Raw genomic sequence first — 26,112 nt, forward strand, 5'->3', positions numbered from 1 at the left:
GCCATTAGTGAGGAGCTGCCTGCCCTGGATTCAAGCTTTTCACATCCAGGTGTCACCATCCCTGTGTAGGAGGATGGGAGCTCAAAGGGAAGATTTTGCAATAGGTTGAAAGGTACATTTGCTGAAAACATCCCATCAAAGCAGGCAGGTGTCTTCTACCCCACACCCTGGACATACTTGTTCAGACAACTTCAAGAGCCAGAAGAACTTAAACATCTGTATGGTGAAGTTAATTTCCATGCACAGAGGGGAAAAAACAAGAAAATAATTACCTTCAATCCAAACCTCAGATTTACTAAACTTGAAAATTCAAAAGTCATCAAAATCTTCATTTTTTACACCATGAGATACACTAAAAGAAAAAGAAAACCTCAGGGAAAAGAAAAAGAAAGAGACGACTTAAAAAAAAAAAACCCAACAATAAAAACCTGGAGCAGGAGATAAAAAAGAGAGATTCATCAGCAAAGCTCCTCTAAAGTGGGGTTGGAGTTGATGGCAGAGGCAGTTAAACTGCAGCATTCTGGGAAGAGCTAATTTGATTTGGCTGTGACTACTGGGGGGGGGAAACCCAACAAAACTAAAGCAGCTCAAACACATTTACTTCCTCTTCATTTGATTAATGCTACCCAGGGCTGTGGCCACGGTGAAGCTGAGTTTACTGCCCGGAGCCTGCTCTGGGGTGTGCTCTGCCCAGGTGAGCCAGCCCCTCCCAGGGCTGCTCTTAACTTCTCCCAGCTGTGTTTTCCCCATGGCCCAAACGTCTCCACCTGGGTCTGCAGATGGAGCAGCTGCAGCTGAAGGCAAACACCTGGTGAGCCACAGCCCTGCCCTGCTTGCAGGGGGAGATCACAGCTACAGCAGCTCCTGCCCCATTTAAGGCCTTATCAGCGTTTGAAGTGCTGTGTTTGTGGTTAATAATCTGCTCCCCTTGAGCCCAGGGAACCTGAAAAGCTCAGCTGGGCAGCTTTGCAATGACCAGCCACCAAAAACCTCCTGAAGATGTGGAAAGGAGTGCTAAATCCTACTCAGAGTAGACCACCACTGGAAGCTCCACTGACTGTACCTGTACAACAGCAGCATTTCTCACACACCAGCTTTGGGCTGCACCAACCCAACCAGCACAGGAGCTGTGATGTGCCCAGGTCCCTGATGGGCTCCAGGCTGGCAGGAGGCTCCCCTGGGACAGGGGAAGGAAGACCCTTCTCCTGTTCACTGCTGATGTCTGACCTGGTGAATACTTGGAAATTCACTTCTCTAGAAAAACATTTGACAAATACTCATCCTGTAGGGAATGTCATGATGAGCAGAGCAAGAGAAGTACTAAGGCTGTTTTTTAAGGGATGTTTACAGCAGTCACATCAAGTAACATCCCTGTTCAAGTCAATACTGCAGTCTGAGCAGGCTTTTAGTCCAAAAGTTCATTCTTCTTGGAGACTCCTTACAACTAAGCAGCAGTGTCTTACAACTACCTGGTGAGCAGTGCTGCTTCAGCATTTCTTTGCACAATTTTCCTCCTTCTATTGCTCAGTGATGGCAATATTTATATTAAGAACACAAGGGTATATAAGACTACAAACTGGAAAGGCAGACAGTGCATTAAAAAAAACCAAACCCACCTCCCAACTGACTGCAGACATTTATGGTCACCAAAGAACCAGCAAAAGAAGCTGTTTGTTACTTAGCAGTAATTTTCAAGTGATCTGAGCTAAATTCAGTATTGCAGTCACACAGGAAAAAAAAAAAAAATCCATGAGAAATGCTCAAGGCCAGGTTGTAATGGGCTCTCAGCAATCTGGGATAGGGGAAGGAGTCCCTGCTCACAGCAGGGGTTTGGAACAGGATGGGCTTTAAGGTCCATTTCAACCCAACCATTCTGGGAATCTATGTAATAAAATGTTGGGGGAAAAGGAGATAATTTAAGGGTTAAATTAAATCTTGCAAGGCCAAAGTGACAGGAATCAGTTCCAGAAAGCCTGCAGGGTCAACTTGTATCGACTGTAGAAGATCCTTGTGCAAATTAAAAGGTTTCCCTGCCTGTTTGTTTCGGCATATGGAAAAGCTGCAAATTCACTCCCTGAGGTTTGCACTGAGGAGGCTGTTAAATGCCAGGAGGAGTCTCAGGACTGGGATATTTGGATGCTAAGAAGTGCTGGAGGTGCAGCCTGCTGCCATTCTCCCACGTGTTCAGGAGTCAAGTCAAATCAAGCAGACATTTGTAAAAGCCCCTCTCGGGTCCCGTTTCCAAACACCTGCATCCCTGGGCCCCCCTGCTCTCCTGTTCCTCAGTGCATCTCACTATGAAAATGCAGAGTGCCTGTCTTCCTCACCCATGCAGAACAGCTAATCCCAGCAGGATAATCCTGCTTTAATGAGAAAACTATAGGACTTCTGATAAAGCATATAAATCTTATAAAAGCCCTACTACAACATTCCTTAGTCTCTGGGACTGGATGACCAACCTCTAAAATGAATTTTGCATGTGGCTGTCTCAAAGCTGTGGAAGGTAACACGTGGCAGGGAGAGCAAACTGCTCCCTCTTGCTTGCAAGACACCATAAAATCTTTAACAGTGCTGGAGGCAAATTTCCCATGCCTCTGGACATGTGTGCCACTCCTTCAACAAAATACCTCATCCTCTGCCTGCCACAGGAGCCAGAGGACACCGACATCTCCCACTCCTTTTCTCCAGCTCACAGCACACTTCCCCAAATGGGAATGGCCACGATGTAGCTGACCTGCTCCAAGTCAGGGGCTCCAAAGGTCCAGTAATTTCCTACAGCCCAACAGAGAGCTGGGAGATGTCAGGAACTGTGTCTTGGGCTGCAGTGCAGCTGCTGAGCTCCAAGATAAACCTCAGAGCCTCTGCCAAACTAGGAATCTGTGTCAGGTTTTGTATGACCAAAAAAAAAAACAAAAACAAAAACAACAAACAAACAAACAAACAAAAACAAAACAAAAAAACCCCCACAAAACCTAAAAAAACTATTTGAGAACAATCCCTCATTACAATTTAGGTGTAGAAATCCACAAACACTTTTTTCTGACCTCACAAGACCTTGCTCCAGCTCCAGAGAAGAGCCCAATGAATTGACATTTCAACACTTTCTTTTCCCCTCAAGTACAAACACACAACTGCTGAGAAAAAGCAGTGATGCTCTGACCTGACACGACCAGTCGTGTTGAGGGATAATTCCTGTGCTGTATCAGTGACTGGAATTACAAGGGCTTTGCCAACAATTTAATGAGATGGAAACTCGTGCTCCCACTGCCAGAATTTGTTTGTCAGGCCATAAACTATTTAGATGCCCCGAATATTTTGCTCTTGTGTTATAAAACAGGTGTGAAGAGGTGCATCTCCATCCACAGAGCTGCTGCTTGGAGCAGCACGGCCTTTTGGGCACATCCAAACTCCTGGTGTGCTGCATGTGCTCAGGGAGAGCTGTCCCCTGGCTTGTCCTTCACCAGAAGAGGCTCTCAGAGCTTGATGGGGATGGGGTCACACCTGCCCAGAGCCCACCTGAAGCTGGACCAGCTCTGAGTGGTACTGCCAGGTTCTCCAGAACTTCCTGGGCCACCTCAGACCGGCAGGAGCAGCAGCAGGACAGTTAAAATGCAGTGCTGGTGGAAACTGAGGCAATCCTTACACATGCACAAGGGCAAAGGGGGAGATTCTGTGCCAACCAAACTATGTTGTTTGGTACCTGTGAGACTGAAGACAAGAATTCCTGCATGGATCAGATCCCAGTCTTTGGTGCTCTACTGTCCTTATGCCACCAGAAAAGTCCTCAGCCCTGATGTGGGCTGTTTACCCCACATCAAGATGTGGTAAACAATGCTCAGGAGCAAAGACAGAGCCTACAAATGTTTTTTTCTGAGCAAATTTTACCATAAGAACATAACAAATTTAATTCCATTAGTTTTATCTCAAACTCAGCTTTCGTAATTAGAGGTACAAGGCTCAAGGGAAAGTGCTGTAATTATTAAATGGGAAATAAAATCTGATGAACACAGTAATTGCAGTGATTGAAAACTTAAATGAAACTGGTAGATGACAAATTGAGAAATATCTAAAAATCACCTGCTCAACAGTTTGTCTGCTCTAGTTATTTACCTATTCACATGCACAAAGAGGTTTTATTCTCCCTCTTGCTAAAATCACTACCACACAGGGAAAAAAAAAAGACAAATATTCAAATATTCAAGAAGAAAACAGACAAGCACCTGGGAATGTTTTTGGAACACTGCAGTGGAAAACCAAGACTCTCCCTCAGAAGATTCCATCAAATTAACTTCTAGGTGCTCAGCATGCCTAGATAAAGAGGGAAAACCAAGCTTTCACGGAAAAAAATCATCCCCTGGGGAGATAAAAGGACACCACCAGTGTACTGTGGAATGTGGAAACTCAGGTGGGCCAAGGGCAGTAATCTGAAGTCAGGTGTTCTTCAGCAGAGGGCTGAATAAACACCAGTGAATGGATGCAGGTGATGCACACACAATTCCAGTGTGAGCTGATTTGCAGTCACTGATAGGGGAGCCACAAGAACAAGGCACTGCCACTCCTGGAGCAGCACGGGGCAGGAGCTGTGTCACACAGGCAGTGCCTCTCTGGAAGAACATTCCTGAGGACACACACTTGTTTTCCCAGCACCACTAAAGTACAGCGTGTCCCGTTACTCACCACGGAAGGTGATCCATCAGCATCTGTAGTGTGAAGAGGGAGGCAAACAGCAGAAGGAAAGCAAAGTGCTAGAAAGAATTCCTGGCTAGAATTTGCTGCTTTAAATCTTCCCATGAACGCGGGCTGTGAGCTGCAGAATGACACACTCGCACCGGGAAAGCAAAATGGGTACAAGGCTGCCATCCAACTCGGGTTTAATGGCAGAGAAGATAGATCTGCTCTTTGAGAAAAATCCCAATTGTTGATTTCTATTTTGTCTGGCGATGGAGTACAGTATTCCTCCTTCCTTCCTGCCAAAAGTGGTGGAAGTACGATGTGCTTTAAAGTAATTACAGCAGCTCATCCCAGAAGTGGCTGCATTTCAAACGAGGCAGGAGATGCACAAGTGGGGAGTGGCTGCTCCCAGCTGAATGTTGAACCTACCTTCAGACCTGGGGATGAAAAGGTTCTCTCCAAAACAAACCATATTTGCTTCTGATACCTGCCCAATTTGTCCCCTTCTGGTCTGCCTAACCCTGCTGCACCTCCATGGATGGCTGGAAAACCCAGGGCAGCATGGCCCAATGTGGCACCTGTGGGCAGGACATGCCTTCCTACAGGGACTCAGCTAGATCTAAGTTTTTTTGAACTGGTACCTCTCTGACTCCTCAGCAGAACTTGCAAACATTTGGCTGTGCCAACCTGCACCCCTCTAAACACTGCAGTATTTGGAAGTGTGCAGTACTTTCATTACTGGTAGAACAGCCATAATTATCCAAATAAAACTATTACTATACTGGGCCTTTGATCTTAAATAGAACTTAATGGATTTTATTACATCCCAGGAAGCGAGAGCTACAGAAAGAAAAGTATTGCTAAATGTGCTTTGCTACTACCTATCAATTTCTCCTAAACACTGAGCACTTAAGAAATACCCAAAGAAACACACTGCTCCTACTGCATAACCATTGCAAGTTCCCCTCCGAGCTCTTCCCCTTTAGCCAGCTCACAGGGGACGTTTCGGCAGCTGAAAATTAAAGGGTCACAATATTGAGCCTTCAGGTATCAAGTTCACAATGGAAATAGCAGCTGACACAGAAAGGGCTCTGCTGAGCACGGCGGTGATAATTCTGTTGCCTCGGAGCTGGAAGCAGCTCACTTACACAAAGTTTGTTATTTAACTCAGCGAGGAACGAAATAAAATGCCACAGCCATGGATTTATTCCTTACACAGCCTCTTTCAAATCATACTCCACACCAGAGACGTGCTAGCAGTGAGTCTTTAACTCTGGCTGCAGTATCCTCTCAAATCCAAATAATTCCCTGTCAAGTGCTGGGGAAGGCAGTGATGGCCTCAGCAAGGGCTGCTTGTCCTGCAAAGCTCTGCAAACTCTTATTCTGGAGCCTATCTTCCAGAAAACTTCACAGGAGCCAAACACCACTAGATGCCATGGGTCCGTGAGCAAGTGACAACAAATCTGGGATGTCCGACAGCCACCGTGGAGAAGGGCAGGAAGGAGGAGGACTTCAGTGGGGCAGCCAGATATGCCAGCTTCCCACTTGCCCTGCTGACACAATGCAGGAAAAGCCATCTTGCCACCCCCGGGGACTCCCCACCTGGCCCCGCTCCGCAGTGACAGCCCAGGCCTGCTGCTATCTCCCAAACAGATGCATTTATTCTCCTGAGAGCCTCCCACGTCTTATCTAGCTGGCAGTTTCCAAACGTCGAGCGCCAAGTCCAGCTAAAACCACTTTAAGCTCTTTTAGGCAACAATTCCTGAAAGTGTTTTGGCAGAGGAGTGAGGGAGGTGGGGTCCCCCTGCGCTGTCCTGCTGGGATGGGCACAGAAAGCAACCCCTGCACCCCACTCTGGAGATGCTGTAAACAGGACCTGGCACAGGAATGGATGTATAGTTTACAGAGATGCCTTGCTTCAAGCAAATTTGCCTCTCAACACATGGCCAAACTCTCACGCAATAAATTAACTATTTGGCAGCCACCGAACCAGCGCTGGAGCCAAACCAATTAGGGTTTAATGTGATCCCAATTTCCTATTTCTGAGACGGGGGTCGGGGAGGCGGGGGAAGAAGGGGGAAGAGGAGGGAGGGAGAGCAAAGTAAATCCCCTCCTGGTTTATAAATCCTTGCCAATCATCCCAGATAAACCTGTCACCCACAGCTCTAAATCTGTATTTGCACTTGCGTGCTCCGAGGGACGCGGTGGGAAAAGGCGCGTCGGACGCAGCCAGCCTGACTCCCGACATGTGTTTTCCATACTTGGGAAATTCAATCATTTAAAAAATATTTACCAAGCTTTGTCTTTAATTAGAAAAACATGACGACGGATAAGGCCAGTTATTGTTTCTAAGCTAGAAATGTCAGAGATCCTCATGATGTCAGAGGATAAACCCCATCAGCGACCCGCGGACCCGCTGCCAGGGCTGCAAATGCTTCGAGGGACTTTTTTCATCTCCCCTCAAAGTTCAGCGCTTTCCAGTCACAATTCATCGGTGGCTTCTTGGCCCTCAACAAAGCTAATCCTGAAGGAGGAGGAGGAGGAGGAGATGGAGGGAAGGCTCCTGCAGCAGATCTGCCAGACTGGTGTTTTCATGCAAACGAGCTTGCACAAATGGGGGAGGAACAGAGGAACTTTTGACTTCTTTGTGTTTTAACATCCTGGCTTTGGTACCTCCCCTGCACAACTACCTGCCCTCAACTAAGATAAGCAAATTAATCTCATCTGCACCTGGAAATGCCGCAGGCTGAGCTGTCCCCAGACTCTGAAAAGGTGTTAAATTACGTTTCTGCTTAGCCAAGACCCAGGGAAGTGCTCAATCTCAGGAATACAGCCACAAAATTCTGCAGGCCACAATACCCACCTAAGAAAAGGAAGCTACCTGTGCTCCAAGCAGACAACCAGCAGTTCTGCCTGCCAAGGACCATGCGTGACCCTACAGCTGCATCCCACACTACAGCCACTGCTCCACCTCTGTTTGATCCAACACCTGCAGCCAGATCCGGAGAGGCTCCACATGCACAGCTTTAAAGTAGAAAGCAAATATTTGTTTTTTGCCAACAAACAAAAGATAGCCGGGATGCAATGAGCTGTCAGGCCCATTTGTGTGCTCACCACTGCTGTTAAGGTGACTGAAGAGTCTCTGCTGACCAGGTGGGGGTCAGGAAGGGTCCCTGGACTGGTTCCTCAGCGCTGCCAGCCTGCTGTGTGCCTCCAGCCCAGTCCCACCAGTGCCAGCAACTCGACCCAGCCACCCGCTCCCCAGCCCACTCTCACACACCCTAAACGCATACAGCCTCCTTATTTCATCTCCTTTAGGGCTTTATCCCTCTTTTTCCTCCTCCTCCTGTTGCCTCCTGGCAGAAAAGGCGGGATCAAACACACACAAAGGCCAGGTGGGAGCGTGTCAGGTGACAGATTTGGAGCAACTTCCTGCTGTAGCAACCAGGTGCACTGCTAGGGAGTGAAAGCCAACTCCCAAGAGATCATGAGGATTAAAAAGTACAGATAAGCAAGGAGAAGCTGGTATTGATGCAAACAAACTGGTGTGTCTATCGAGTCCAATCTTACAACAATAAGTCTGCAAGCATTCATGAAGTATTTGTCTGATGATTTTATATCCACAGGCAAAAAAAGGCTAATCCTGCATTTTCCAGTAATGAGAGAATTCTGTAATATTTTTCAAACATTTTTAGTGAGCTTTGAAGTGTCACTTATGGCACCAAAGCCAAGCCAAGAGCATGCCATGTATCTTGTGAAAACACCCTTGCAACCCAAGGCTGAGGGCTATGAGCAATGCCTACCTTAAATACCAACACAAATCTACACTGGAGAAATCCCTGCCTGAACAGTCTGATCCTTTAAATTATCCCAAGTGTGCAAAGCACGTCATCGAGGAAAATGTGCAGAACTTGACCTCGAAGTCAGAGTGCCAGAAAAGTTGTTACCTGTAGAAGTTAGTACTGCTTTCTCATGAAATGGAGTAAAGAACATTTTAATTTACTTCCAAGAACAGGGCTGATTAACCCAGAGTGCACAAAAAAAGGTCCAGGATATGTCTGTAGCTGAACCAAACAAGGCTGTGCACACACTCAGGATGTGGCACAAAGAGATGGGAAGGTGACAGGGACACAGGAGAAGCTTTAAGCCCCAGACACTGGCTGGACAAATGTCCTCAGGAAGGTGGTTTTCTGGAAGAGTTCCAGGTAAATCCACAGCCTGGGTGGAAACTCTTCCCCTGGGACTTTTTACATCAGAGAGGGAGAGGTGGATTCACTTCTCACCTTTCTGGGTCCCACAGCAACCTCCTCCTTCTGAAGGGGAAGAGTTCATCTCTGATTCTTGCCAGCAAGAGGGAAACCTGAGCAGTTCCCCCCTTCTCCAGTGGCTCATGGCAGCCTCTCGAGGTGCCTGTGACTCCTTGGCAGCTCAGGATGATGGAAAGCACTCTGCTCACTATTCCACTCCAGTCCTGCTTCAAACAGAGTCAACTCCACAAGCCCTTCCCCAAGTACAAGCTCTTTTCGATCCTCAGAGTGCCAGCAAATCAAAAAACTCTTTTTCTTTTCTCTGACTGCTTTAAAACTTCAATTAATTTCACTCTCCTGAACACTGGCACAAAGGAAGAGGAACACCTCAAACCTTTCATTTTACAGTATATGAAAATCAAGACTAAGTCACTGAATGATGCATTTCAATTTCTGGCCATTAGAAATACCCATGTTAGAAGAGCATATTGATGAGAACCAGTATGTGCCTTACATGAACATGGAACATCCCAAAGTTTCAAAGCAGTCCCACATTTCTTTTTTCCTTCCCCACTGTTAGTTTCACACTGAGCACTGATCCACTTCCCTGTAACAAACATCCAAAGAAATCAAGCAACTTCCTGACATTGCCAGGATCTGTAAAAATCAGAAATCGTTGGGCTATGCAGATGATTAGATTTATAAAAATGATGAGTCTACAGCAGATTATTCACTTTTTTGATAAACCCCAACAGTGTTCTTGGGCTGACACTGGGCCCAAGAACTGACTGATGTCTCTGCAAGTGTTTACACTCTTCAATAGCTGGCACTAACAGGGCATCCTCACCTGATCTATCCACAAAGGTCCTGATAACTACAGCACATATCTATGTGCTTATCTTTATAAAGCAGCTGCAGGGCTCACCAGGCTCATCCTTAGAATTCCCCAATGGATGCTGGGCCACAGACACATGAAACTGAATAAAAAACTACACTTTATCTCCCACTGAGTCACTCCAAGCATTCCAGGCACCCTCACCCTCTCCTACCATAGGGTCAGTGATTGTTTGCTCAGTTCTGTCAGCAGGACACAGATGAAAAGCCTTAATCACAGAATAACAGTCTGGTTTGGGCTGCAAAGAACCTGAAAGATCACCTTGTTCCACCCCATGCCATGGGCAGAGACACTTCCACTCTTCCAGGGTGCTGCAAGCCCTGTCCAGCCTGGCCTTGGACACGTCCAGGGATCCAGGGGCAGCCACAGCTTCTCTGGGCACCCTGTGCCAGGACCTGCCCACCCTCACAGGAAGGAACTTCCTCCTAATTTCAGACATGCTTTAATATTGCAAAACTCAATAGCCACGTAGACATCCATACATTCCTGCCAGGATCCAATAAAATATTCAAACAACTTGTCCCATGTTGCAGAAAGTGTCCCAGCTGAGAGGAACCGGTTTCACGTACCCACCCTGAAGCCATGATGGAGGCACAAGATCCCTGTGTCTCCCTTAGCTTCAAATATTTTTAGCAGGATTTCAAAGGTCTGACTCTCCTCCCTGTGCTCAGTCTGAGGGAAGCAGGGGGGGAATGTGACCAGCCTCTGCACACACCACTGAGCTGCACCACGAGCAGACACACTGGGTGGGATTTGTTTCGTCCAGCTCCTCACTGCCAAAGCCTAAGCCAGGCTCTCCTGGACTCCCCTTGCAGTCAATGAAAAAGCCCAGGCACCTCCAGTGAGGAATTTGTCTCATTCAGAGAGAGGTGTCCAAGACTAGAGAGATGAATCACCCTCAGCAGCGCCTGCTTTTCCGATGTGACTTCAAAGGGAGCCTGGGGAAAGGAGCCTGGGCACAGACTTTGGACAGCAGGGTTAAAGCACACGATCTCAGCCAAGCTCCTTCTGTGGGGCCTTTTCTTCAGAGCTGACAAGATGAAGGTCAGGAGCCAGGTGCCCAGGCTCTCCAAAGCCACGTGGACGTGGACACGGCTCTGCCACCATGGCGCTCTCCAGGCACCTGGGACACCGGCTGGCTAAACTCCACACGCCTCCACAGACTCATATTTCCAACTGCCTTAAGGGGTAACAGCCTCACCCCATCATCTCCACACATTCTGCAGTAAGCAGCACCATAAAGTATAAAACCAACTTCTGTCACTTGGTAATTCCTTCTCCATATCGGGAATGCAGCTTTCTGAGTGGTTTCCACATTAGCATCAGCATCTATCTTTACACTGCTTCCCTATGAGCAATCACACTTCATTTTAAGATTCCTGAATTTCCTGAGCTTTGGGATGTGCTTTTAACTGCTTTTCTCCCTTTCCTGAGCAATGGCTTAGCCACAGAGTCACCCTGAGGCCGTGATCCAGCCCACGTGTGATGGCCATTGCACACACAGACATCCCGGCTCCATCCAGCACCTCACTCCCCATCCAGGACGGCTCAATTTCCATCCCAATTGTGGGCAAACAAGCACAGGCCACAAAAACTCTCAGGAAGCTGAAACACGGTGAGAGGCACCACGTGCTCTTCTGCCAACCTCAAAGCTTCCAGGGGGCACAACACTTCTGGCAACAAACCCGCGATTTTGGAGAAATTAACACAAATGGAGCTGAAGATACCCACGCTCCCAGCTCCACGGAGGAGAGCTGCTGCTACGAGCAGGATTTATGTGCGCAGGACTCGCACACACGGGTGGCGGGTCGCTGCGTGCACGCAGTTTGCAGCAGGGCAAACACTCGTGCCCAGCTCTGCCGTGGCTCTTTCACTGTGGGTGTTTCCACAAAGTGTCCCAGACACCTCACGGAGGTGTTCCGGTGCTGGGCTGGCAATGCGGGCAGTGCCAGGAGGGTGCAAAGCCCGCTTTGGCTGCAGCACCGCGCTCGGGCACTGCCGGCCCCAGCCCCGCCGAGGGGCTGCGCCCCTTGTTCCAAAACACCTCCAGCCTGGAAATCCCGCACAAACCCGGGCACTGCGGGCTGGGCTTGCGGCTGGGGGTCCCCAGGCCCACACTGCGGGACAGTGAACCGTGAGAAACACAAATTAATCAGAGGTGCAATTACAGCTGCGATACAAAGCGCGGGTCCCCCTCCCCCGGCCCGCTCCGGGGGCTCGGCCCGCTCCCCCCGGCCCAGCCTGGCGCTGCCTCCCGCCCGTGCCCCGCTCCCGGCTCTTACACTGGCAGCTTCCCGGGATCCCCACCATGGCCCGGATCCTCGGCGCCTCCTGCCCGGCCCAGCCCGGCCCTCGTCGTGACGAGCGCGGGGGCGCGGCTTCCCCCGGCCCGCCCCGAGCCGGGCAGGAGGGGCCGAATGGAGGGCAGGGGGCTCTGAGGAGGGCAGGAGGGACTCTGAGGAGGGCAGGAGGGGCTCTGAGGAGGGCAGGAGGGGCCGAATGGAGGGCAGGGGGCTCTGAGGAGGGCAGGGGGCTCTGAGAAGGGCAGGAGGGGCTCTGAGGAGGGCAGGGGGCTCTGAGGAGGGCAGGAGGGGCTCTGAGGAGGGCAGGAGGGGCTCTGAGGAGGGCAGGAGGCTCTGAGGAGGGCAGGAGGAGCTCTGAGGAGGGCAGGAGGGGCTCTGAGGAGGGCAGGGGGCTCTGAGGAGGGCAGGAGAGGCCGAATGGAGGGCAGGGGGCTCTGAGGAGGGCAGTAGGGGCTCTGAGGAGGGCAGTAGGGGCTCTGAGGAGGGCAGGGGGCTCTGAGGAGGGCAGGAGGGGCTCTGAGGAGGGCAGGAAGGGCTCTGAGGAGGGCAGGAGGGGCTCTGAGGAGGGCAGGAGGGGCCGAATGGAGGGCAGGGGGCTCTGAGGAGGGCAGGGGGCTCTGAGGTGGGCAGGAGGGGCTTTGAAGAGGGCAGGGGGCTCTGAGGAGGGCAGGAGGGGCTCTGAGGAGGGCAGGAGGGGCTCTGAGGTGGGCAGGAGGGGCCGAATGGAGGGCAGGGGGTTCTGAGGAGGGCAGGAGGATCTGAGGAGGGCAGGGGGCTCTGAGGAGGGCAGGGGGCTCTGAGGAGGGCAGGAGGGGCCGAATGGAGGGCAGGGGGCTCTGAGGAGGGCAGGAGGAGCTCTGAGGAGGGCAGGAGGGGCTCTGAGGAGGGCAGGAGGGGCTCAGCAGAGCGCAGGGGGCTCTGAGGAGGGCAGGGGGCTCTGAGAAGGGCAGGGGGTTGTGTGGAGGGCAGGAGGGGCTCGGCGGGCATTTGGGGTGAGCTACAGCAGGGTGTGGGGTGTAACCTTCACAGAGCCGGTGGGCCACATGCCCCACCTCCCCAGAGCCCTCCGGCTCCCCTCAAGGTGTAACAATACCTGTACACCCAAAGATGTTAAAATTCCTGTACACACATCCCCAAAACTGCTACAGTACCTGTATGCCCCCAAAAGATGTTAAAATACCCGTATACACATCCCCAAAGGTGCTACAATACCTCTACATCCTCAAAAGATGTTAAAACTCCTGTACACCCCCAAAAGATGTTGAAAGACCTTTACAAATATCCCCGAAGCTGTTACAATATCTGTACATCCCCAAAAGTTGTAAAAATTCCTGTACACACATCCCCAAAAGTGCTACAGAATCTGTATGCCCTCAAAAGATGTTAAAATTCCTCTATGCGTCTCCCCAAAGGAGCTATCATACCTGTACACCCTCAAAAGATGTTACAGTATCTGTACAGCCCCAAAAACTGTTAAAATACCTGCACACACAACCCCAAAAATGCTACAATACCTGTACACCGCCAAAATATGTCAAAATTCTGTACATACATCCCCAAAGGTGCTACAGTACCTGTACACCCCCAAAAGCTATTCAAAATCCTCTATACATGTCCCCAAAGGTGCTACAATACCTGTATACCCCCAAAAGATGTTACAATACCTGCACACATAATCCCAAAGGTGCTACAATACCTATACAACCTCAAAAGATGTTAAAATTCCTGTACACACATCCCCAAAGGTGTTACAATACCTGTACCCCTCCAAAAGATGTTAAAATTCCTGTACACACATCCCCAAAGGTGTTACAATACCTGTACACCCCCAAACGATGTTAAAATTCCTGTACACACATCCCCAAAGGTGCTAAAACACCTCTACACCCCCAAAAGATGTTAAAATAGCTGTACACACATCCCCAAAGGTTTTACAATACCTGTGCCCCCCAAAGTGTTACAATACCTGAGGACAGACAGGTTTGTGCCCAGCCCAGCCCCAGCCCCTCAGGTGTGTCGTAGCACCATGTCCCTGGCTGGGTGATCATTAGCATCGACTCCATGATTGCAGAAGGCTGATCAATCAATAATTTATTGAGAAAGCCTTTGCCTTACAGACAGTCCAATACAGTTTTGACCTAATTGGTCCTTTAATTAAAACACCATCACCATTGGCTAATTAAGAAATCACCCTTTGATAAACAAATCTCCATAACACATTCTGCATGTTCACAACAACAGTTGCAGCAAGTGGAGATAAGAATTGTTTCTCATTCTTTTCTCTGATCTTCTCACAGCCTTTCCCAGGACAATGCCTGGGAAAGTTGTGTGCCTGTTGCTCTCTGTGTAGAGAGCAGCTGCCACAAGTTGTTGTTACCAAAGTGGTTTTGCTCTTTCCTGGCACTTCCCATATTCCAAGCCCAGCTCTAAACCACATCCACAGTGTGTCCCAGGGAGCTGTGCTGCAGTCAGACATCCCTGGCAAAGGATGAGATGTATTTCCACTCCTACAAGCCAAAGCTTTCACTGCATGGATACCTTAAAACCTGGAAATGGCAGAGTTTGGGATAACAAGAGTTTCACTATTCAGAGACTCCTATTCAGTGTTTGTCAAGGCTGCAGCCTCATGGAATCCTGGAGTGTCCTGAGCTGGGAGGGACTCACAGGATCATCCAGGGCAGGTCCTGGCCCTGCACAGACGCCCCAACAGCCCCACCCTGGGCATCCCTGGCAGTGCTGTCCCAACGCTCCTGGAGCTCTGGCAGCCTCGGGGCCGTGCCCGTTCCCTGGGCAGCCTGGGCAGTGCCAGCACCCTCTGGGAAAAAATCTTTTCTTTATGCTAAAGCCAAATCAGCATCGGAAGATGAAGCACAGCTTTGCTCCCATCCTGGAGAGATTTGCCATTTTAGGTGTTCTCTGGGAAGCTGAAAATATGCCAGCTAGGTCAGGAATGCCCCAAAATACTTGGGAGTAGCTGTAGGAGGAAGATATGTGCCTGCAAATTGGGTTATAACTGGGGTTTCCCTTCCCAGCAATAAAATATGTATGTGGTCCCGGAAGCAGGGCCAGCATCCAGTCTCCTGCCCTAGGGAGATGTCCTCACCAGTTACCAAGTCATGCTGGTACCAGTGTGGCTATGGATGCCCTGCTTCAGCCTAGGAAGAGCTCGCTCCAGCAAAAGAGAGATCTTGGGATGTGGCAGGAGATCCAACCTGGCTGCTCTAAGGCACTGTCCATGCCCTCAAGTCACTGCCTGTATAATCAAGGCATTGAGATCTGTGAGCCCTCCTCGGGGACAAAAGGGCACATGGGTCAGGACAGCTGGTTCCAGCAGGACCATGCTCCCAGCAGACTGGTTTGACCTGCCCCATCTCTGGGTTGGTGGTTGCTGGCAGCAGCCCCTGGCCAGCCCAGCCCAGCCCTGCAGCTCAGCAGTGTTTCACCTCTGATGCTCAGCAAGCCACAGGCTCCACTGCAGTTTGCTGGCCAGGAACGGACATCTCTTGAGCCCAGATGTCCCAGGATGGAGCAGATCCAAATTTGCACTAGAACAACAGGACCATCCATCCAGTCCCATTGTCCTGGCTTTAACTTTGCAGCTTTGCCTCCTCCCCAGCCCCTCTCTGCCAGAGCCCGCATCCCCCACGCTGCTCTTATCTCCTGCCGTGCTGGCTGCAGCTTGGCTCTGGCCTGTGTTTGCCACCACTTCATTCCTGTGTCATCTACAGCCTGGCTGGAGCCAGCTTGACACCGGTCAAGCAGAAAGGGCCATTGTGTGGGGCGCTGATAAGGGCTTTGTTTTTATTTAGCTGGTCTTAAAAGCCCGTGAAGCTCCTTGGAGAGTGGCAGGCCGGGCTCCTTCAGAGCCCACCGTGATGGGAGCAGCTTCCCAAGACACCTGAATGTGCCAGTCACAGCCTGGCATCTCCCTGAGGCTCACCCAGGCTGGAGCCCTCTTTGTGCTGATGGAACTGCTGTGGTGACAGCATGGGGCTGATGCTGCCCTGCTCTGTGTCCCATCCCTCCAGAGCACCACAACCCTGAGAGACAAGCCCTGGTGTGAAGTGTCACTGCTCAGCTTGAGGAGAGGGTGATGAGGACTGGGAGTGCAAAGCAGAGCACTGGGATGTGCTGGGGAAAGCTTTGAAGGAGCAGCAAATGTATTTTCATCTTCTCTTCCACAGCTTTGGTGAAGCCATGGGGGGCACAGGGCAGCTCAATGACAGCGTCTGCATTGCTGCTTGGTTTCTGAAGATGGAACAGCTTCTTTGGAAATCCCAGAGAGGAGAGGGTTGTCTAAGTAATAACCCTGGAATACCAGGAAAAGATACACACAAAGCTTGGTCTGGCAGGCCTCAATGCAGATGAAGGGTGTAGCTGCTCAGGACAGCAGTTTTGGGGACATTTCTATAGGTTTATGTGACTTCCCCACAGAAGCAGGATCATGGTTGAAATGAGGCCATCCTGCTGCTCCTCCAGCAAGTGTTTTCTAGGGAGTGGTAGTGGTGTGAGCAGGGAATGGGATCTCTGCTCTTTCTCAGATCTGAGACAAGTGGTGCCAGGTTGTAGCCCCACATTTCTCTTCACAGAGAAAAACAAGGCACAATTCTTCCCAAGAATATTTCTGGGATTCACATTCTCTGAACCTCAGAGAAGGAAAACACAATTTTTATCATTTGCTGTGCCTGTGTTGTGCCAAAGTAGAATGCAATATGGAGATTGTTTACCCACAGTGATGGAGTTTTGTTTCCTTGGCCTGTCAGGGCCAGGTGTGTGTGTGTGTGTGTGTGTGTGTGTGTGTGTGTGTGTGTGTGTGTGTGTGTGTGTTGGGACTGTCGGTGACAGTCACCAGATTCAGGGCAGTGTGTGCAGGGTCGAGTGCTTGGCAGGTTCAGTTTTAGATGTATAGAATAATCAATATAATAAAGTAATTAATTAGCCTTCTGATATCCATGGAGTCAGATGCATCATTCTCCCCCTCGGCGAGGCCATCTCAGCATTGCAATACCAGGTCATGGGTGAGATGTGGGCATGGTCTTGCAGGGAGGATGACCTCCAGAGCCTGATGCTCTGTGAGCAAGGGGAACACATCACATGGAGATCCCCTCTGCCACAGCCTGCCCTGCAGAGAGCTGTCCCTCTCCATCTCCACCTCCCCAGATTTTCAGCCGTGCAGAGAGCTGAGCTTGTCTCGTGCTCTGTGGAAGGAACAACAGCCATCAAATGAAGGTGTCAGATGCAATTTTTCCTCTGCTGGTACACTGGTAGACAGAGCAGGGTTTATTTGCTCCAAGAGAAAAAAACCCACCCAGGTTTTATGAGTCTGGATTTCTGTGCTGTGTCCAACCGAGCAACACCTGTTCACTCAGCTGATGCTGCTGTATGTCCTTGAAATAGGCCGGTGGATGAGAGAAGAGACTCTGCAGGCATGTGGACTTCATTTGGAACCCTTTTCTTTTTATCACTTGAACACATCATGTATTTGGGACCAGAAAAAGACTTAGCTCAGAGCAGTCTGTGGGAACACACATGCTGGAGAGGTAGATATATAATAATATATATTTCTCTGTATTTATATACATCTACCACACCCCAGTGAGCAGCCACAGTTTTGCAAACAGCATTTTCAGGATTATAAGTACACAGCCACTATACAGGGTGTGTTATCTATAGCCAGTAAACCACCAAAATATTCATACATGCCCTCCAAAAGCCAAAAGGTGCTCCCCCCTCTTTAGAACATTGAATTGGATCTCAGGCAGTCAGGTCACAGACACTTTCCATGGTGAATTCTCTATCAGGCGCACAGGGAATGGTGCTTGCTGTCTGAGCAGGTGCTTGGCCTCTGCTCTGGTTATTTGCTGCCATCCCACAGCTCAACTTGTGCCATGCTGAGTGAGCTGTGCTCTGAGGATGGGCTTTTTTCCATTCTGTTTGCTGTCCTGCCACATCCTTACCCCTACCTGAACACTGATGTGAAGCACCCTTCTGGGTTTGGTCCCCATCCTTCAGCTCATGGAGAAGTTCTACCAAAGGGAACAGGATGGACAGGAGGGACATGGAGCTGTTGGAGTGAGTCCAGAGGAGTGATCAGGTCCAGACCAAGGTGATCAGAGGGATGGAGCAGCTCTGCTGTGAGGAAAGGCTGAGAGAGCTGTCATTGTTCAGCCTGGAAAAGAGAGGCTTCAGAGTGAGCTAATTGTGTCCTTTCAGAACCTGAGGGGAGCTTGCAAGAAAGATGAAGAGAGACTGTTTACAAGGGCTTGGAGGGACAGGACAATGGGGAATGGGATCAAAATAAAAGAGAATAGGTTTAGATTGGGATATTGGGAAAAGATTCTTCCCTGTGAGGGTGGGCAGGCCCTGGCACAGGGTGCCCAGAGAAGCTGTGGCTGCCCCTGGATCCCTGGAAGTGTCCAAGGCCAGGCTGGACAGTGCTTGGGGCACCCTGGGACAGTGAAAGGTGTCCCTGCCCATGAAGAGAATGAAATGATCTTTAAGATCCCTCCATCCCAAATTTACTCTGATTCTCTCATTCTATGAGACCTCATAGCCTGGAGTCCCCCCTGAACAAAACCAACATGGCAGAGGGGGCTTCAGGCTGAGCTGGAGGGAGGGAAGGTCTCAGCTGATGGCTGTGGCACTGGGTAGAACAAGCTCTGTCAGGCAAAGATGTATGGCCAACCTTGCTCCCCACAGCCTTCTCCTGCCTCTTTCTCACCCCATTGCTGCCCCCTCCCAGTTCCCATACCAGCTCTGTCCTTCCAGTTCCTCTACAGTAAGGGCAGATCTGTGGCAAAGATTAATGGCTTTGATCAGAGAACAGCAAACACAAAAGCAAGAGGGAACATTGTTTGGACATCTCTCATCTCACAGGTATTTGTAGCTCTAAAAATGCTGGGAAAAAAGTCATTACTGTCATAGAAATGAGTGAGAAATGAGATAAAGGATTTCTCTCTCTGCTCAGGCCAGAGCACCCTGCCTGCTTCCTACACTGGGAACTGGTTTTCCAAACAAGGAAAAGAGAAAGTTCAGTGCAGGCATCATTAACAGGGTGAGAACTGAGTGAAAGGACAGTGAGGCAGATGGTGCCAGAAGGGAGGTCTGGAGTTTCCCAAGGTCAGTCCTGGTGGCTGGTCAGTGTTTCTCTTGGCACAGTGTTAGTGGTCAGCATTGCCAGGAGAGGCAGTGTGTCCAGGGGGAGGGATGGGATCTCATTGAGAAAAAACTTCTGGAGGAGGGGATGGGTGGGATAAGACCTGTTCAGCAGGTGGGAGGAAGAGCACACAGTGGCTGTCGAGCCCAAACAGGCAATAATTCTGTGATAAAACCTTGGGACATTATTTATCATGCTAGTCCCTTTCTTCAAACACCAGTGTTTGAGCATGAGGGTGTCCAGCCCAGCTGAGAAGCTGTAATCCTGTCCCTGAAACCATCTCGCATCTTCCTCGTTTGTATATTCAAGCTGATGGGTGCTTGCTGCAGCCATAAAGAGGCTGATACTGTTTTGAATATCTTATTTGTTTTCCAGAGGCCATCTGGCTGCATTTCTTCATTGTTTGAGAAAGCAGTGACACTGTCAGTGCTGCATTACCCCAAAAATGTCCTGTGCTGGGAGAGTGAGTGACTGGAGAGGCAGAAAAGGGACGTGTGATCACTCAGCAGTTGCAGCTGTGCATCAGGGCTGTGCATGACTTTGTGAGATCTCTCAGCATCTCACTGAGAGGAGCAAGCTCACTGCTCAGGGCCCCAGGAGCCAGCCAGCAGCTCCTGTGCCATGCCATCAGCTCCTGTGCCATGCCATCAGCTCCTCTGCAATGTCATCAGCTCGTCCACATCACCAGCTGGCCAGGCACCCCTCAGCTTGTGCAGCTCAGGGTTTCAGCTCTGGGGGTCCCACCCAGTGCAAGCAAACTGGGATGGCTGCAGAGATCCACAGACCTGCTCCCAAGGGAGCAGTGGGGCAGCTCAGTGCCAGGCAGGATCAGGCCAAGGTGATCAGACTCCAGTGCCTGGCAAGAGCTGAGGAAAGGCCAGCCCTCACACTGGTTTGGACTTGTCAGAGGATGATTCCCTGGTTGCCTTGCTTTTGGTGTCTGGAGGCAGGGACACCACCCAGCCTTCGGGACACAAACCCACAGTGTGTTTGGGTGTCATTCAGGAACCTGCAGCCACAAAACTGCTCAAACTTTTCACTTTGCAGCGTCAACCCAGCCCCTTGTCACGCTCGGAGCAGCCCTGAGCCGAGCCCTGCCTGGCCGTGCAGGCTGCCTGCCATCTGGCACAAGCAGGGCCAAGGAGAGTTAAATAAATGTTAAATACACACTAATGCCATGTGACACCAGCAAAAGGCAGTGAGTTCAAGCTGCAAGAGTCTGCTTATGTAAACAGCATCCTGAAATTAATATTTACCTTTTAAAACAAACAGATATTTGGGGTGTTTCACAGCCTTTCTGCCTAGCAGATGCCAAGAACAACAGCTTGGTACTGCAGGGAATTGGCTTGACAGCTCAGGGGACAGTAAATTCCCCACCAGTCTCCAGACTGCGAGGTCAGAGCCAGTCCCTCTCTTTTCAGGCAGACAAATTCGCACAAGTGCCAGATTAATCTTTGCTCAGGGGCTGTGACCTCTAATGAGGAGTGGGAGCCACGCGATGTCGCAGGCGGGGAGCGGGATTGGAGCAGCAGATGGGCTGGGGAGGAAGGATTTGGGGATGCTCGGAGCACTCCCTTGTCCACAGGGGCCCTGGGGAGGCAGAAGGGCAGTCCCGTGGTGCTCCTTGGGTGGCAGCATCACCACCAGCCTGGCTGCTGTGCTCCCCTTCCAGCCAGACCTGCACCTGTGGGTAAATCCCATCGTTTCCCTAAGGAGCGATGGTTTTGCAAATCACCACCACAGCCCCTGTCAGAGCACAGCCAGGCTTGGGGATTTTGCTCACACACCCTGGCTTCTGCTGCTCCTCTGTGAAGGCATTGTGGCCATGCCCATCCTCATGCGAGCACCCAGCATTTTTTTGGGGTTTGCTCTGTTATTTTAAAACATTTTTTATCATTTTCCAGCAACAGGATGTGAGCGGCCACAGCCACAGAGCAAAAGTCAGCTGCCACCGTGGAGGTGTTTGGCAGTAAAGAGCAAATGAATAGAGGCTGGGGTAGGAGCCTGATTTTGGGTTAAATAGGATATTTTTTGTAGATGTCTGAAGCAGAAGGAATTTTTGGTGCGTTCTGCAGCTCATGACTTCTGCCTTCATCCCCTGCTGGATTTTATTTGAGCTCTCTTCTCCTAATGCACCTTCATCCCTGGCACTGTGCTTCCACCCTCTTCCTCCCAGCTCAGGATGGCTCTTCCCTCTTGGCTATGCTGCTGATCCCCTCACAATCCTGCCTCTACCTCTCGGTGCACTTTTCCCAGAGGATTTTGGGGTGGCCTGGCTGTGCAGGGTCCATGCTCACAGCCACCATGTGCCTGTCCTGGTGCTCAGCTGGCTCCTACTTTGGATTTTCAACTCCCTCCAGCAGATTCTGGGTGATTTTTCAACCTCCCATGGAAGGGGAGAAAGAAGACATGGGATAGTTACAGGCCAAGGATGCACAGGGCTTGGAGCAGAGCTGGGAATCCCAAATCCATCCCTCCAGGAGCACACAGATCCCACAGACACTGCACCCTGTGTGAGGGGACACGGGGCTGCCACCCGCCTTGGGGTGACAAAGTGACAGCACTTTGGGGGCTGTTCCTTGCCAGGCAAGGCAAAGCAAACCCAGTGACAGTGCGTGGGTGGGAGGATGTGGGGAGGCTCTGTCACCCTGTAAAACAAACACCAGCAACGACACCAGCCTGGCTGCCGTGGGGCCCCGCCGCGGGAGCAGGGGTGACAGGGACTGATCAAACAGATGACACCCCAAAAGTGACAGCAAGGCAAGCTGAGCTCACTGAACCACATGAAGTTTAGGGTGCTCGGGTGCCAGGGAAGAGCTGCAGCCAGCCTGGGGTGTTCAGCCTTTCCAGAGTGGCTGTGCTGGAAAAACGAGTGTGTTTGTGTACGGTTCGTGCTGAATACCTCTTTCTTTTGAAACCTAATCCTCTTTGCATTGGAACTGCTGACAGTGCTTGTCAGGGCTTGCAGGGGCGGTGATTTAAAAGGTGATAGCAGCGGTAAAAAACCCATCAGCCCCGCCGAAGTCACACCGGAGCTGCAGCTCAGCGCTGGGCAGCGGGGCTGGCAATGCCACCAAGGCGCTGTGACACCCCCACCCCGACAGGAAGGGCCCTGGGCTGCTCCCCGACTTCTGTCCTGGCTTAGGGCAAATTTGGGAGAAACCCTCCACAGGGGCCCCTCCAGAAAGCAAACCCACACAGTCCCTCCCCCCAACTGGTTCAGGAAGGATTCCTCAGAGAGAAGAGAAAAGAACCTGTTTATTTAACAGGCACAGCACCCCCAGCACACAAAGTGAACAATACCAGATGAGAACACTCTGTCACTGCTCTGAAAAAGATGACAAATTCAGAAAGTCTCTCCTGGGGTGGTGGCTCTGTTATCAGCCCCTGGCTCTGGGGCAGCTGCTGCAGCCACAAGGTGCAAACTCTCTCTCTTGGTGTTTGCCAGGTCCTAGTCCAGAGCAGGCTCGAGTGGTTCCAAAAAAGGGAAAGGAAAAACAGTCCAGGGAAAATTTGGATTGCTTGGCTAAACTGACTAATGAGCAGGAGCAAAAAGCAAGAGCAAAGCAAGAGCAGGAGCAAAGCCAAAAGCCAAAGCAGCACTATGTACTGCCCTGTCTCTGTGTCCCACCAGCCGTGGGGGAGCGGCTGATAACAAACCAAAACAAAACTTTCACTCTTCAGAGCCAGTCTTGAAGGCACAGAACAAATATCCAGCATGAACAGAACACACAACTGGGGATACAAGCATCACAACGTCACCCTAGGACACCTTCCTAGAATTAGCTCAGTTTGCTGATGAGGTCAGCCAAAGCTGAGCTGGAAAAAGAGGGGAGTTTTTCTACTGAGTGACAACTTCAGGCTAAATCGGGGAGGATGTGATCGGGTGGCTGGCAGGTCTGTGGGGAAATGAGGACAGGACACCATGGGGGGGTCTGGGGAATGCCATCAGCCCTCCTGCTTCCCAGGTCCAGCTCCAAAAGGGGGTGTCCAAAACACTCTTGTGTCTGCACCACACCTCAGCACCCCTTTACAAATAAATTAAAACTCAGTTATGATGTTTGGTGCATGGTAATGGGGTGTCAATTTTCCCGAAGTAATAGCTGATATATATAAAACAGACCTGTAATCTCTGCTATTAAAATGAATGGGTAAGTTGCATTTTACATGAAACCCTAAAAACCAAGGCTGCAAATAGGCAGATTCAAATAATCCTCTCTGAACTGGAAAAAAAGAAATACTGGAGTTTTAAGGAGGAGCCATGCCCCATATAAACAGGGATGTTTTCAGAAGTGGCAGGGAGCAAGATTCCATATTTCTTCAGGGAATTAACCACAGAGCTTGGTTAGGGATGATGGATTAGAAGGTTTCCTACCTGCTGATTTTGACCATGGACTTCAGTCACTTTGCCCTACTTGTGTCCAGCTTCACCAAGGGTTTTGTGTGAGGATGTGTTCAGCCTGGGGTTTCCAAAGAATAATTTTATACTGCAGAAGAATAAGATAAAGGAAACCTTTATATATAAGAATGTAAAACATTTAAATATGAATATATAATTTATGTAGAAGATATATATAGATATAGATATAAATAAGATATATGATATAGATATATAGATATAGATATAGATATAGATATAGATATAGATATAGATATAGATATAGATATAGATATAGATATAGATATAGATATGGATATAGATATAGATATGAGAGATTTAATTTCTTATCCAAACCAAACCAGAGAGCAGCCATTCTGTCACAGGTAGTGAGGGCTGAAAAGGATGGAGCTGAGGGAGGGGTTTGGCTGAGGGTGATGAGTTGGATATGATCTCCTCCAGGCAGTTCCCTTGCACCTCCAGCACCTCTGCCCACCCTTCCCTGTGCCCCTGGGCCCAGGAGGGCACAGGGCAGCTGCTGTCCTGGCTGGGGGGTTCCTGGGGCACCTGCAGTCTCTCTGTGCAGCCAGAAGGAGCAGTGGGAGCGTTTCCAAGCTGCAGAGATGCCCTGCAGAGGGGCATGGCAGCTCGGGGATGCTCTGCCCAGCACTTGGCACGTGCCCTGGCCTCAGCTCCAGGCCTGGCCTCCTTCCCATGGAGATGGCTTTCCTAGAAAGCTCTGCCTGCTGCCGTGCCCTGGCCCCCTCACCAGAGATGCCATCAGCCTGAAGGTGAGCAGGACGAGGCCCAGCAGTGCCAGAACTCCTTCCATCCCTGCACAGGGGCTGATGATCCCAAAATAAGACCTGCTGGAGCACCCAGCTGTGCTCAGGTTTGAGTGTGGATGGTCATGGGGGTGTGTCTGTCCTGCCCTGCAACATCACCTGGCACTTCCAGGGGACTTCAGGTGATGAGGAAATATGCACAACACAGTTCTGTTATCACTTCTTTTTTAATAGCTTTTGGGGTAAAAAATAATCCTTTTTAAACAGCTTTTAGGGTAAAAAAAAAATCCAGGACTGCTCAGGAATTAACAATAGTTGAAACAGCTGAGCCTTGTAGGCAGCCTTCTCTCCCAGCCTTCTCCTGCCCTGGCTCCTCTGGGCTGGGGCTCGCTGCCCTGGGCTGCCAGGCCATGTGGCACAGGGTGGCTTCAGCTGGAGCAGGGGGACATTCCAACTGGGCAATGTCCTGTATTAATTTGGATGGAAGCTCATTTTGGAAAAGAGGAGGGAACAAGTGTGTGACATTTTCGTTCCAAACTCAGGCTTCGCTTTATGTGCTCAACCGTGGAGCTGGAAATCAGCAGAAATTGAAATAATGAATTTCACTGTTACTGACTTAAAAAAAAAAAAAAATCCATTAACTGGCAAATTCCGAAATGTCATGATTTTTCCGGCTGTTCAGCACAAAAACCAATCTGGAAGTGTCAGTATCCGAGCCCCCAGGAGCCCTGTGGTCCTGACTGGCTCCAGAGTCTCTGGTGGATCCTGTTGGGTCCCTTTTGCTTTGGCTTTGCAGGGAGATCCCTTGGCTGCACCCCACGTCTTTAGCAGAAGGATATCAGCCTCGCTGCCATCTCCCAGTGGCACCTGGGGCTCTGCCCATAGCACCAGGAGGGTGAGGGGGTGGTTTTGGAAGTCCTGGCTGGACCACCCTGGTGGATCAGCGATGCAGTACCTGCCCCAGGATTGTGCCTTTCCTGGCCAGAGCTGGACCCAGGGGCAGCCCAGGGTGCCCTGGGAGCAGCCAGCTCCACCCAGGAGTGGTGGGGAGCACAAAGCCCATATCAGCAATGATTTCCTGACAAACAGTGCGGCTCATTGTCTGTTCTCATTTATAAACTGCTCCACACCAGCCATCTGATATCCATTATTACAATTACAAACAACCCACAGTAACTCTCCAGCTGGTCAGCTCCATCCTAACAGCACTGCAGCCATTCAAGGATGCCATATGGTACCAGAGTTTCCAAAGCAGCATTGTCAATCAGCCTTATTAATTTCTGAGTTCATTTCTTTTCCTTTTAGGGATATATTTTTTCCTTTCTTTCTATATAAGACAGAGACACTTCTCTGGCCTCAATTTGGAATATGCAGCTTGACAGAATAATTGAAACATCTACATCTCTGAGGCAGCTGGCTGGGAAAGGAAGAGCCTGAACTCTGTGAGCAGCCCCCCGAGTACTGGTGCTCATGCAAGACCTCCAAGTGTCTCTTCCCATCTATACCCAAGTGCGTGCCACGAGAATATTAAAAACCCATTAGATCCGGAGTGCCGGACATGGCTGGCTCTTTACTGCAGATGGAGGGTTGCTAATGGCCATTTCCCTTCGATCTCTGAGTCTCCTTTGAGCTATATTTATTTTTTCCCCAACATTTTGGAGCCTACGGGTGGTGTCA

At 50.2% G+C, this 26,112-nt stretch overlaps 1 protein-coding gene across 5 annotated transcripts in view; it reads right to left on the bottom strand.

Annotated features, from left to right (window-relative positions):
- Nucleotides 1-12,202, bottom strand: part of CBFA2T2 (CBFA2/RUNX1 partner transcriptional co-repressor 2) — a 59,723-nt gene extending 47,521 nt beyond the window's left edge. For all 5 annotated transcript variants that reach the window (XM_059862313.1, XM_059862312.1, XM_059862311.1 and 2 more), the window contains exon 1: nt 12,096-12,202. In XM_059862313.1, the coding sequence (XP_059718296.1) occupies nt 12,096-12,123 (28 nt within the window). In that variant the 5' untranslated portion in view covers nt 12,124-12,202. The remainder of the gene's footprint in view (nt 1-12,095) is intronic.
- Between the last annotated feature and the right edge of the window lie 13,910 nt (nt 12,203-26,112).

This window comes from Haemorhous mexicanus, chromosome 18, assembly GCF_027477595.1.
Source record: "Haemorhous mexicanus isolate bHaeMex1 chromosome 18, bHaeMex1.pri, whole genome shotgun sequence".
NCBI classification, from domain to species: Eukaryota; Metazoa; Chordata; class Aves; order Passeriformes; family Fringillidae; genus Haemorhous; species Haemorhous mexicanus.